General features: G+C 37.6%; 1 protein-coding gene across 4 annotated transcripts in view; it reads right to left on the bottom strand.

Annotated features, from left to right (window-relative positions):
• Window positions 1-14,555, bottom strand: part of CDK14 (cyclin dependent kinase 14) — a 553,499-nt gene that overhangs the window by 230,280 nt on the left and 308,664 nt on the right. For all 4 annotated transcript variants that reach the window (XM_080663151.1, XM_080663154.1, XM_080663152.1 and 1 more), the window contains one exon: window positions 3,146-3,266. In XM_080663151.1, the coding sequence (XP_080519277.1) occupies window positions 3,146-3,266 (121 nt within the window). The remainder of the gene's footprint in view (window positions 1-3,145; window positions 3,267-14,555) is intronic.

Below are 14,555 nucleotides of genomic sequence, written 5' to 3'. Positions count from 1 at the left end.
TTCTCCCTAACTGGAAAAATACCTGACTTACAGGATAATAACAAAATGGCTTTTAGAAAATGGCTTGGAATGAAATCAAATTCAGCATGACAGGCAGGGCATAGACATAACTCAGAGTGTAGGGCTTGGAAATGAAAAGCCAAGAAGCATAGGAAACGGCTCAAACATAAAATACTGACTATTTGATTTTGCCAATGATAACTGTTGCATGCAGGCCAAAGGCATTTGGGGGTCTACTATTTTTTTAATACTCACCCGAGGATATGGTTATTGATTTTAGAGGGAAAGGAGGGGGAGAAGGGGAGAGAGAGAAAAAGAGAGAGAGAAACAGCGATTGAATGTCTCCTATGCACATCTGGACCAGGAACCGAACTGGCAACCTAGGCACATGCCCTGACCGGGAACTGAACCTGCAACCTTCTTGATGTAGGGGCGGATGCTCCAACCAAAGGAGCCACCCATCCCAGATCTACTATTTTGTATCAGTTTCCTCCCTTACACTTTAAGTAGAAGTCTTATTCTTATACTTCATTATGTCTCTGGTTAAAGTAAATGGGCAGAAAGTGCCCAAGCCTTCTTCCTTAAAAGAATGAACACACATAAGAAAAATGTGTATGTGTGTGGGGAGCAGGGGGAGGCAAAGACTGGAAATCAAATGCTAATTATCAGAAACAGACATAACAGCAAGTCACAATCTATGTGGCTCCTTGTACTTGAAACAGCACTTTTAAAGGTTTGGGGAAAATTAGCCAATAGTGTATAAAAAACAGCTTCTCCCGTTTATGAGGGTAGTCTTAACTGAACTGCCAAGCACTAAGACAAAACTGGCCCCAAGCCACAAATATTTCCAAATTATGTTCTATTAGCAGAGTCCTTAACTGACCTCCCTGAAAGGCAACCCACAATTTCCATACTTAAAAAATGGAGAAACCCACTCCATAACTCAAGAATATTAAGCAATGATTACTTGCATAGCCTACTCTCAGGAGGGAGGAAGGGAATTAGAAAGTTAATAATTGATATCTGATGAGTTCTTTGACCTTTATTTCCAATTTTTTACTCAATTACAACCAATGATCAAAATATCTATTGCCCCTGCCTAGTCTGGGGCGGGGGGGGAGAGAGTTAAAATCTAACTGTAACAAAATGTCCAAAACAAACAAAAAAGCCAGAAGTGGGATGAAAAAATAGATTAGCTCAGCTCCTCAATGATAGATGGTCATCTTTATGCTCAGTGTTTTGGAATATGCATTATGATGGTATTAGATTTATTATAAGGCATTACAAAAATGTATGGCAATAGATCTTAGGCTGTTTGATTACCCAGATTCCTTTATAACTCTATTGAAAGCTACAGATCTACACCCCATAAAAATAAATAGATCCATGTGTACACAAAATATTGCATGTAATCTCAGTGGTTTCAAAGATCCCGAAATCCCATTCCCAGGGGGTTTGCTGGAACCTAAATTAAGAAAATCTACACTGTGCCCTACATCACAAGGAACTTGTTTTCTCACCAGAAAATATTTGAATCACAAACATCAGGGTAGAAGCCAGACCTCATCACAGCCTAATTAACTAAAAGCCAAGATAACCGAGGGCAGAGCTGTGAAGTAAGTACATGGCAGTAAGATAAACACCACGTGCTAAAGTTTTATTGAGGTCATAAACATTATATGAACATGTAGCTGAATTCTGTATATGGGGCACAGACATTCTTAGAAGATGATTCCTGCTGTAAAATAACCACATGGTATGTAAAATGTTTTGCTTTAAACACAATTGTGAGTCTAAAAAGAGATTTTTCCATTAATAAAGGACATTTTCAACAGTCACTAGTAAACCCTTCCTGAGAGCTGAAATTATTTGATTCAGATCACAATGGATTGGGAACCCATACGTTGTTATAAATAATAATCAGGCATTAAACCTCATGAGTCTCTGAGCCTCCTATTACGACAGATTCTTAAGTTTTGCTAACCCATCATGTGAGATTGAGACTCTATTGAAACTAAATGTATTGCGACCCTTTAAAAGAGTAATTTTATTTCATTTTGGATAATTGGTGGCAACAGTTTCCAGCAGTATACTGCACCAAATTTAGTGCCTGGCAGTTATTCAAAACCTCCAGACCAATTATCTGAGCTTTGTTGTGAATTTAAACATGCTAGCTACTACTTCCAACCATACTGTTGTTTGGAGATATAGATATACATCCTTGTCATAAAGCAAAGCCACAAATTAAGACCTTTAGGGAGAAAAATCACTGACTACTTGCAGGAAGCCACTGCTTGCCAATACTGTCACCAAGTAACGCAGAAGGCCGATGGACCTTGGGTGTTAGCAGGACTGATGCTAAGCAGGGATTGTTCGATTGCTGTTCGTGTTGAGATAGTGGTGGCTCAAGGCAATTCCCTAACCTGATAATCCTTTTACTGTTTACCAAACTTTACCTTTGATATGCCTGTATGCATTGCTAAAGGGCAAATGCATATTCAAGTAAATAAATAGCGGACCAGGCCAGAAGTCCGTGTGTTTCTTCAAGAAAGAGGCTCCTGCCCTAACCAGTTTGGCTCAGTGGATAGAGCGTCAGCCGGCAGACTGAAGGGTCCCAGATTCGATTCGAGTCAAGGGCATGTACCTTGGTTGTGGGCACATCCCCAGTAGGGGGTGTGCAGGAGGCAGCTGATCAATATTTCTCTCTCATCAATGTTTCTAACTCTCTAACCCTCTCCTTTCCTCTCTGTAAAAAATCAATAAAATATATTTTTTTAAAAAAGAAAGAGGCTCCACCTGGCCCCCAATGCCTTCTAAATTCATATTTCTTGTATAACATTTTAATTTGTGCGTCGACCCCTCCTTCAGATCCTGAACCCTGCCGCAAAGGTTGCGGCAACTACTGACAGTTAGGAAAGTGTCTCTGCCCCTGTCCATCAAGAGGATTACTAGGCCCCATCTGCAAGGCAGGCTCTGATTAGGAAATATTCCCAATGTGTTTTTAAAAAATCTAGTATCACTGCCACACACCGGCAAACACTCCTCCACCATTAATCTTCATTCAAACCGTTTGGATGTTTATCTAGGCTTGACCCAGAACAAGCACCAGCAACAGATTAGCTAGAAAAAAGCTTCCGTTTCTCACCACATGTCAAGGCAGGTAGAATACTCTGTTGAGCCCAGGAGGACATCTGGAGGTCGGTACCATAAGGTAACCACTTCATTGGAGTACGTGTGGCTAGGGACCGATTTTGCTCTTGCAAGACCTGCAGATCACATGAAACATAAAGAAGTTTAATAGGCATTCATAGGACAAGGGAATTTAAGTGTGAATGTTAACAATTTTAAAAGGTCAAACATGACACTGCAATACAGAGTCACGAATTCAGTGTCAAGGTTACAAGAAAGGTCGACTTGTTTCAAATACATGCTTGTATATCATTCATATCCCTAATAAAACATCATGACTGTAATAAAATCCCAGGAGAGTAAACAAATGATCCATCAATGATTAGACATTACACAGAAGCTTAGAAATCTTCTGGGCTTTCCAAAGAATGTTCCATGGAGCTCTAGTTCTGAGAGCTATAAATAATGTTATTGGAAAGGCTTCCAAGGTGAAATAATTTTGAGAAAAGATGGGTTAAGAAGTTAAACAGTGTTCCATACATGAGATTTCTCAGTGCCTTTAATTGTCCTAATGTGTATTGTGAATCTGAGAGAAGACAGTATGACAGTTTTCTCAAAGGAGATTTCCCAAACTTCTTTGGGTTTCAAGTTCTGTCAAGCACTCACTAGGAAATGCTTATTCAGGAAGCTCATTTGAAAACTACCTAAATAAAAAATTATAAGGGAATAGTTCAAAAAATTAAAATGTTTTCTAAGAATTTTTTAAAACTGGGAAAATGGTCACAATAATATGTTGTGATAATGCATGTGCACTTTGACCTCACAACAAAGAATGACAGAAAATGCATTTTTCCAAATTTTCTATAATGACTATGATTCCTCTAAAAATCACAAAATCTAGAAATTTCTTTCTTAAAAGAAAAAATAATCTATGTGATAGGATTCTATCTGGGTATGTTAATTAATGACAAGGGTAAAGTATTATTTATCACTGCAATGCTCAAAGCACATATAACATTTTAATAATATTCTTCCAGAACAAATTCATTTCCTTGTTCTGCTTATTTAAATTTTTATATGTAGTACTTAGAAACATGACTTTTTTCCTGTTTATTAAACACTTGGTATTCCCTTTACCTTTAGTATATTCTATGTAAACGTTAAAATTAATAGGACAGCTGGTGAGACAAAGAATTTCTAATTAATTCAACTATGCTATGTTACAGTAACTCAATTTTTCTACAGTGCAGTTTTTCTAATAATACAATGGCCTATTACAAATTGGTGAGTGTTTATAAGTATTCATATTAAAATGACAGATTATAAACACAAATACATACAGATATGTGGTCTCCAACTTTTTTGCACATAAATAGAATAACTAGTTTGATAACAGATTTCCAAAACAGATTTCAACTTTGATAACAGATTTCTACTTCTTTTCTTTTTCCTTTTAATTTACAGTGATTAGACATTCATATGCCTTACGAAGTGATCACTCCAATTAAGTCTAGTACCCATCTGACACGATACATAGTTATTACAATATTACTGACCATATTCCCAATGCTGTAGTTTACAGTCCCATGACTATTTTCATAACTGGAAATTTGTACTTCTTAAGCCCTTTCACCTTTCCTACCTCAATTCAGGCAAAGCTGAACACCAGAGAGGACAATCAGGGCGGCAGTGTCTCCAGAATCTAGTAACCCCATCTAAAGGTTTAGTTCCTCAAATGGGCATGTTTCTATACAGAGACCAAAGAGCTAAGCACAAGTTCTGAAATGGGTTCTGACTCGTTCCAGATGCTGTTGTCAAGTCAAATGGGAAGCCAAAAACATCCAGGCTGGATTCCCTTGGCTTTTCTGAGGCCCTGTTGACAGCAAGCGAGGCCAGAGGGATAGGAGAATGAAAACATCTGAGATTTTCTTTGACAGCTCAGAAGACCAGGCTAGTTATAGAAAATTATGATATTTTCACTTTTAAAGGGAGAACATGACCTCAAAATAACTTAGAAATAGTGTAAGTCTAAATAATTATATGTGATTTCAGGTCAATTATGTTCACTGTGACTTTAAGTTTATAAAACTGGTTAAATATATCTGGAAAATATAAATAGAAAAGGCTTTGTCTACATTATTTTCCTCCTTCCCACATGTTTAGGTCAAGGACTGCCCAAATTCCATTCACGAGGGTCACAAAACTTCCCAAAATTAACAGTGAAAATGAGTTTTCCATATCTAACTCTTCAATGTGTTAAGACAGTTTCTTAAAATAATTTGCGGGTAAAGTTATCATATATTGAAGAATGTTACATTCTTCTCACTTTAATAAAATCAATTGAAACAGTTTCTTGTGGAAAGTATCCTGTATACTGATAAACAAAAGGTTTTCACCCTACCAGAATTTCTGTTCAGTTAAAAAGATAAATAAATCCCAAAACTTTTCAGGGAGGGAGTAAATTATTAAACAATGACTCAAAAAAAAAAAAAAAAAAAGAAAGAAAATATACTTTGAAGTAGTAATATATAACTGGGCTTTTAATAAATATTTTGGGTAAAGACATTGCTATGTATTTATACAGTTCATGCATCAAAACACACTTACTCATACAAAATTTATTACACTGCATCCTGCAGCTGAAGGAAAACTGTAGGACAGGATTAATTAGCACAGCATGTGTGAAAGGCTTCTCTCTCTGTTCCTTGTCAGTTGCTATGGTTACACTACAGGAAGAGAGCTACACTACCTTTGAAAAAGGATGAAGTTCATGGGTTATTATCAAAACTTCTTGCATTAATGTTTAGTGTGAATTAAAAGTTAAAAAGCCAAGCGGAATGCTAACCAGCTGATATAGGGTACCTGCACACCGCAGTTGTGGCTGAGTGTGTGCGTAGGAACCGGTGCTTGTTGCTATGGGCACCGAAAATAGCTTGCATAACAATTCAGAGCATCCAAGTTTAAGATGTTACTGTTTCTAACTCATCAAAGACCCTCAAGTTGAGCAAAAAAAAAAAAAAAAAAAAAAAATCCTGCTATTCAAGCCCTACTGCCAATTATTCAAAGGCAGGCGACCTTGATACTGGCTAGCACAGCAGAATCTTAGATTTCTAGAAGCGCTCTGAAGCTTTATAGTTACCTTCTTACCCAATGGAAGAGTTCCCTTTCCAAATATCTTCAAGATGGTTATCCAACATCTGCTGCCACCCGGAGCCCAGTTCTACCCTCTTGCAGGGATACGGGAAAAATCACTTGGCAGTGCTTCTAACATTTGCCCTAAGCTGCCAGTCATTCAGCATCAACCAGTAGAGATGTTCTCTAGAACAGCGGTCGCCAACCTTCCAGACCTCACGGACCACCAGTGGTCCACGGACCACCAGTTGGCGACCGCTGCTCTAGAAGTTATTTTAATAGCTCTCTCAGCTGCAATGGACCTCTCCTCCGCTTTTAGAATCTACTCCCTGGACTCCTCAGATAGGGAAGAGTTAACAGCAGTGACTTAGTCTCCCTATGGGATCTTCCTCTACTAGTATATGCTGGGGTTTTTCCTAGGGTTATATATTCAAACCAGGTAACTGTGGCTAATGCCATGCCTTAACTGTTATGGATAGCTGATTTCTCATAAGATGGTACCTCCAGCTTCCACCTGTCCATGGGCTTCAGATCTGGGTCTGTCCCATTCCTCAGCAAGGATGTCCTGCAAGAACTCCACACAACTCCAACCCCAAGTCCCTACAGCCTTCTCTGTCAAGAATACAGGGAATATGCCCCTAAGTCCAGGAGTAAATGCATTTTACTAGTAAACTGTTTAGGTTCCCCAAACAATAAAAGTTATTTTAGCTGTATACAGATATACGTTAGAGTTTATATTCCAAGCACATCGAACTATTCCTTCAAATTCCAAGGCATCCTTTTGGCAGGTGGTAAAATTGTTTGGAGGCTGTGAGTAATCTCTCAAACTCTATGGAGAAAATCACTAAACCTAGGACAGCTCAAGATTGATCATGTTCATGTCTCTGCTTTGACTAAGGGATTGAAAAAGAACTGGCAACACTAACTGGTTTCTTTCTAATTAAGTGGAATAATGGCAAAAGCTAGATGAACTTACAAAAGTCAACTAAAATAAGATAAAAAGGAGTATCTTTCACCACTTCAGTCTTTCCAGAGAATGGGCCACTGTTTTGTGCTTGTCGGTGATTTCGGTTTTTTATTAGAACAATTCCCACACCTCTCGCTCAACATACTTCATTTCCCAAACTAAACAATCAGAAAAAGATGGTCATGTTCCTAGTTAATCACAAAAAGCAATATGTCTAGGCCAGGGGTTCCTTCCTTCACAACTTGAAGCTAAACAGACATTATCTGGGTAATAGTTCACCACCTAGCAGATGGGTTGGAGAGGGAGAGACTCCTCTATCCCATGAGTCATCCCCTGGAGAAGGGCAGCGAAGGCTTCTCATTTCTTTCCCTTTCCACAGTCCTGGGAGCTGGCCAGGAGTTCCTTTTTTCATACCCATTTCTAACGGAGTACTCTCCCTGCTACAGGATTTATATTAAATGTCTCAGGCTGTGCTAAAGCTGCTTGAAAATCTTTTATTGCTGCTCTTAGAGTATATCGGTAAACAACCACCAAACAAACTCGGAAAACACTTTTTTCTGTTCTTCTCCCAAGTTCTGGCTTTAACCTCTTTCCTCTGCACTTGACAAATTTTCCTGGATGATCTTATTTAGTCCCGAGGCTCCAGTTACTATCTATATGCTGGTGATCTCAAATACTTTAACTCTAGAATTAATCTTCCTCTAAATCTTTAGGTTTCTACATAAAAAATAGCCACTTAGATTTTCTACGGCTCTCAAACATTTCTCCTGTCCCCAGTTCTCCAACCAGCACTACCCTCTCCAGTATTCTGTAACTCACCATTAGCCATCACCGTCAATCCATTCACTAGAGCCAGAAGTCTCGTCTCATTCCAGGTTCCTTCCACTTACAAAATTACAAAATTCAATGCATTTTGCTTTTTTAAAAAATCCCCACCCAAGGCTATGTTTAGTGAGTTGAGAGGGAGAGAGAAAGACCGATGTGAGAAACATCAATCGGTTGCCTCCCGTATGCACTCCAACAGAATCGAACCCACAATCTTTCGGTGTACAGGTTGGCACTCCAACCAACAGAGTAACCTGGCTGGGGCCAATGGATTTTACTTTATAATTATTTTGTAATTTTCTTCCTCATCCTGAGGTCCACTCATCATCTCTTACAGGACTGTTCCACTAGCCTCACTTCTGTCTATGGCAAATAGTTACCAATTTCAAAATCCATTCTAGACAATAAGTCACCTACCTTTATTGAAATTAATTTTATTGAAAATTAAAGTTTAAATAAAATACTCTTTAAAGTGAATATAATAGAAGACTGAAAAGCCCAAACTTCCCAACTAAACACCATGAAAGTTGGACATCCTCCAATTCCCTTGCCCCACATTTGCCATCACAGGAAACAGGAAATATGGGTGTTTTAGGGAGAGATCTATGCTTTTTTATACATCTGACCATTGAACAGCACAGGTTTGGACCGTCTTGGTCCACTTATACATGGATTTTTTTCAATAAATATTTTCTTTTCCTTAGGATTTTCTTAATAACACTTTCTTTTCTCTAGCTTACTTTGTTTTAATACAGTATATATACATACACAGGGCAGGGCTAAAGTAGGTTTACAGTTGTGAGTATACAAAACAGAGTTTATTCTTGTATTATTATTTATTAATTGTTGTGTTTTCCAAATGAACAAGTGTAAACCTACTTTTGTCCCACCCTAAATAGATAGAATCATACAATATGTGTGTTCATTGACTGTTTATGTTATGGGTAAAGCTTCTGGTAAACAGTAAGCTAATAGTAGCTAAGCTTTTGGGGAGTCAAAAGTTGTACACAGATTTTCGACTATGTGTGGGGGTTTGGTGCCCCCGACCCCCAAACTATTCAAGAATCACCTGTACATTTAATAACATGGTGTTGTTAAAGTGGAAAACAAAGTTTTGAAAGTACAGTTAGATCTTTCTTTTCCTTTGAATAAAACTTTTTTGGTTTTCTTTCTATCCAGATTTCTACTTTAACAGAATCTCTTACAGGATAACAAAAATCCCTTAAAAATGTTTTTATTGGCATGTCTCAGAGTCTTTCCACTGAATAAGAGGAATTTTTGAAAATAAATTCTAATAAAATAAAATTAAGTCCAGAAGAAATTTAAACATGCTAAGATAGTATTTTATTTTGCTCTGATTTTATTTAATTATCTTTGCATTTCTTAATATATTATACTTAATTTCTGGCTATCCTAAAGGGCATAGATTTTTTTATATCTTTCATTTTAAATAACAGAAATGATCACAATATTTTATTATAGACATTCTAAACAAAAAAGATATATTCAAATAATTAAATTGCATATATAGGAAAAATTTTTTTTCTATTTTGTATAGAAGATAAAAACAATGTACTTCTCTGGTAAACAATGTTTTAAATGAAATTAATAGATGTGATGGGAAGACCAATTAGTCAAAATTTTTTGGCTGAATACCATAAAAGGAACACGCTATTTTTGTCAGAGCATTAGGCTACATATTGGAAGACGTGATATGAAAAAAACTAAATTCCTGATAGTGGTTTAGACACCAGTTAGTTGTGTCTCCTTGATGAAGTGACTTAAGCTCTCTTGCTTAACAAGGCTGAGATCAAAGTCAGCAAACTATGGCCTGCAAGCCACCTATCTGTCTATGTAAATAAATTCTGCTGGAAAAGAGGTACATCCGCCCCCTCACATATTGTCTATGGCTCCAGGTGCACTACACAGCAGAGCTGAGAAGTTAACAGGCCCATAAGACTATAACAAATAGCATCTGGCCCTTTAAGAAAAAATGTGCTGACCCAAGGGTAAGATTAAGGAAGCTTCAGAGGCCATTCAACTACAGGCATACTTCATTTTATTGCACCCTTCCCTTTACTGCACTTTGCAGATAATGTGTTTTTTACAAATTGAAGGTTTGTGGCAACACTCTGTGGAGTATGTCTATTCACAAGACTTTTTTTCAACTGCCCTTGCTCACTTCTCAGCTCTGTGCCACATTTTGGTCATTTTCACAATACTTCCAACTTTTTCATTATTATCATATTTGTCATGGTGGGGCATGATCAGTTATTTTTTATGTTACTTTTATAATTATTTGAGGGCACCACAAACCTAACTCATATAAGAAAGCAAAGCTAATCATATACCCAAAGTCAATGGGTAAAATGCTATTGAACAGCATGGCATGCAACAGAGAAATTGTTTGTGACAAGGAGAGTCAATCGATGCAACAATCTTCATTGTTGTCTTATTTTAAGATGTTGCCACAGCCACCCTAACCTTCAACAACCACCACCCTGACTAGTCAGCAGCCATCAACACCGAGGCAAGATCCTCCACCAGCAAAAAGATTACAACTCACTGAAGGCTCAGATAACAGTTAGCATTTTATAGCAATAAAGTATTTTTAAATTGAGGGATGTACATTGTTTTTTATACATACTGGTCGTGTTATTATTGCATACTTAGTAGACTACAGTATGATGTAAATATAACTTTCGCTTATTTTTTTATCATTTAAAGTTTTAGGATATAAATATTTTACTAGTATATTGCAATAAATTGGATTAAAAAAGGAGCCATGACTGGAATGTATATCTATAATCCATGATATCAGTTTTACATATGCCAAAAAGCCTTAATATTCTCAAAGGATGATATTTAATCATTTTAATGTGTTTTAACTCGTAACAGTACAGAATAAAATAATGCTTTTTATATAGATGTAGTTAACAAGATGTTATTTCAAATTCTGCTAGATGAAATAAGTCAGACAGAGAGAGACAAATACCATATGATTTCACTTATATGTGGAATCTAAAAAACAAAACAAAGGAACAAACAAAACAGAAACAGACTCACAGATACAAAGAACTGACTGATAATTGCTGGGGGTTGGGAAGGGGTGAAGAGATTAAGAAGCTACAAAATAACCCTGGCCGGTGTGTCTAAGTGGTTAAAGCACTCTCTCTAAAAAACAGTGGGAAAAATATCATCATGTGAGGATAACAAAAACAAAGACAAAAAAAGAGGCTACACATAGTCACAGGGATATAAAGTACAGCATAGGAAATATAGTTAATAATACTGTAATAACTATGTACAGCACCAGGCGGGTACTAGACCTACCAGGGGATCAGTTTGTAAATTACATAGTTGTCTAACCACTATGCTGTACACCTGAAACAAATATAAAATAACACGAATGTCAACGGTAATTTAAAAATAAATAAATTTTTAAAAAGCAAAAGGAAAGGCCCATTCTAACATAAATATAACTTTTATATGCACTTGGAAACCAAAAAATGCATGTGACTCACTTTATTGCACTGGTCTGAAATAAAATGCAGTATATCAGAGGTATGACTATACTAAAACTCAGTGATCCTAAGAAAATATTACTAAAAACTTGTTCATTAAATGTATAAAAACCACATATGGTCAAGTTCCTAAAAAGCCCTCTAAGTAAATAATTCCACCTCAATGATCCTATCACATCTGCATTAGCAGAAAATGCAAAATCCTTTTCAATAGACTTTATATGAATATATCATCATTTTCACAGTTCACTGGTTTACATTTCATTTTCTAGTTTCTGCTTCTCAGTTAATGAAACTCTGTGTCATTATTCCTAGGCTAGATGACAACACAATATAGAAAATGAATTTCATAACCTGACTAAATTAGCAATTTTCATGAATGTCCATATTCAAGCTAATTTGTTTCCAATTTTTTTAATTAAAAGTAAAACATACTAAATTCATCATAAGAATCTAAGTTCCAAATCAAAACATAAGACTCAAAACTTTTAGGCTATTTACTCATAGATTAATATATGCCACAAATATTATGAGTATCACTTGCATGTGTTAAAGAGAGATTATTGTAAAATCACAACTATAATTAGGTCAAATAACCTGAGAATAATTATGATTTTATGTCAGAGGTATTCTTTACACTTCGTAGGAAAGAAGCCAATCTATAAAGATGAAATTATCATACATACATGACATTTGAAATGACAACATAGACTCTCATTTTTTTTTAGCTTTTAAGAGAAGAAATTAGAGTAAATGTTCTTCTGGGAGGCTTAAGAGAAAAGCATTCCCATTTCCTTCCCGAACCACTCAATTAATTAAAAAAAAAGTGTATGTGTGTGTGTGTGTGTGTGTGTGTGTAGGGACAATATTCTTACCTGGTCTTACTATGATAATACTAAAATATAAAAATCAGTGGATATGCTAGTACTAATAGAGGCAACCTGCTGAGAATTTATTGAGCAGTTATAATCTGTTAGGAACTCTTAGGGTTTTTAAATATATAACATCATCGAATCATTACAACAACCTAGAAGGTTGTATAATTATTAGGATCCCAATTGAACAGAAAGGAATCTACTTTACTCCAAGTCATACAGTAACAGGTGGCTGTGTCAGTATTTGAATGCAGACAGCCTCCCTAGAAGACTGGGAATTAGGGAGCAAGTATGTTCCTGGGCTCCAGGTGGGCAGGGCGTGGGCCCAGTGAATGGTGACAGGCCAGTCTGGTGAGAGAGGGAGGTGGATGGGGTAAGAGCAGAGAGGCAGGGGGAATGGAAAAAGAAGTGATGAGAAAACATAAGCTGGTTTTGTTCTCAGGGAAATTGGGGTATCCCATTCCCCACTGAACGCTGGGGGAGGAGTTCTTCTGATATCTCGAGAAGAAGAATGTTCTGAGACTTGCCTGGGAGGATGAGTGATTTTTATTTGTGTGGCATTACATCCCTGGGTTTCCAAAATTCCATTTCCCTTAGTCCAGCTGTAGTAGATGTGTAGCTGGGGTTTCAGTACAGCCAAAAGCAAAGCCAGTCCACAATTTCTGTGTCATGTTGCAGCCGGGCCCAGTTCAGCCTCAGGCTAGTTATGGTCCATTAGACCATTGCGTATGGGGGTCCCTATGGCTGTGTGCCAGGTGGGTGAACATGGGGGAGCCCAGAGAGAGGGGCCCTGCCACAAGAGTCCCAAGAGAGACAAGAGCACCAAGAGAATGAACTCCTTTTCTCAGGGAATTAAATATCCCCAAATTCGAGCCCTTGCAGTGGCCATACCAATTCTGTTCCCAGGTGTGATTGACAGGCTAGTCTCTTTCCGACATCACCCCAGTTTTATTGGGCATGCGTCTATTCTCCTCCCTGTCCAGTCCCTTCTCCCAGGGATCTCTGGGGAGTAGACTGGTGGCTCCCTGGGGAATGTGAAGCTTTCGCTTCCTGGTGAAGCTGCCTAAATGACATGCCTCTAATATTTGGTCTTTCCGTTGCTCCTTTCCAGTTATTAATAACTAGCTAATTACAACAGTTTCCGTTTTGCTGGAAGGAGGTTCCAAAAATAGAAGTAAACTGCAGAGAAAATGACTGATGTCCAGAAAGTCTCACAGAAGAGTCAGACAAAACCCTGACTGGAACCTCCCAGTGGGTCTGCTTGCTGAAATGAGAACAGTGTGTATCTGCTGCCTTCTTTGTTTCAAAGTGGAAATGGGCAGAGGGCAGCAGTAGCCCAGATGGAGCAGTTACCAGAAAGCTGTGATTAGTTTGAGAATAACAGCTAGAAATTAAAAAATAATAATAATAACTGGGGGTTGGAAAGGAGGCCTATTTATCTTACAGGACCCTGGGGGCCCTTACCCCTTGTTAACCCCGCCCCCACCCGCTCAGAAACCTCAACCATGGGTGTGGTTAAAGCTAATCAGAAGCATCTGTAATAATAACACATAAAGTAAAAGTTCTGACGTGTCCTTTTCTGAAGTGAATTTTTAAAATATTTCATGAGATGAAAACAGGCAGTTACTTTCAAAATGAACTAAGAGGTTTTTATGTTTCTTTCCAACAGTAAATGTCCAACTGAATCAGTTCAAATTAATGAGGCGATTTTTGAGCCAATTCAAGGCAAAGGGGGTTTGAGTCATACTGCATCATTACATTTTTTGTTTTATGATGTCTGCTCAATTTTTCTGAACTATTTTCTCTCATGCTTTTCGTTTTGTCTTTTATCATACTAGTTGAGCCCAGGTCCAGTTACATTTTGGGGGTCTCAACACTGCACTCAGTACAGGGCTCCAGACATTATAATTAAGAGAACACACCCACTAAAAGATATGACACTTAGTGACAATCTTGGCTGTCCTGTTGGAAGTGGGCATCAGTAACGTAGTAAATAAATAAACTCCAGACCTAGCCGGTTTGGCTCAGTGAATAGAGCGTCGGCCTGTGGACTGAAGGGTCCAGGATTCGATTCCAAGGGCACCTACCTCGGTTGCAGGCTCC

The sequence above is a fragment of the Plecotus auritus genome, assembly GCF_963455305.1.
Source record: "Plecotus auritus genome assembly, chromosome: 4".
In the NCBI taxonomy this organism is placed as follows: domain Eukaryota; kingdom Metazoa; phylum Chordata; class Mammalia; order Chiroptera; family Vespertilionidae; genus Plecotus; species Plecotus auritus.
The sequence above is the reverse complement of the archived record's forward strand: the minus strand, read 5'-3'. Positions and strand labels throughout refer to the sequence as shown.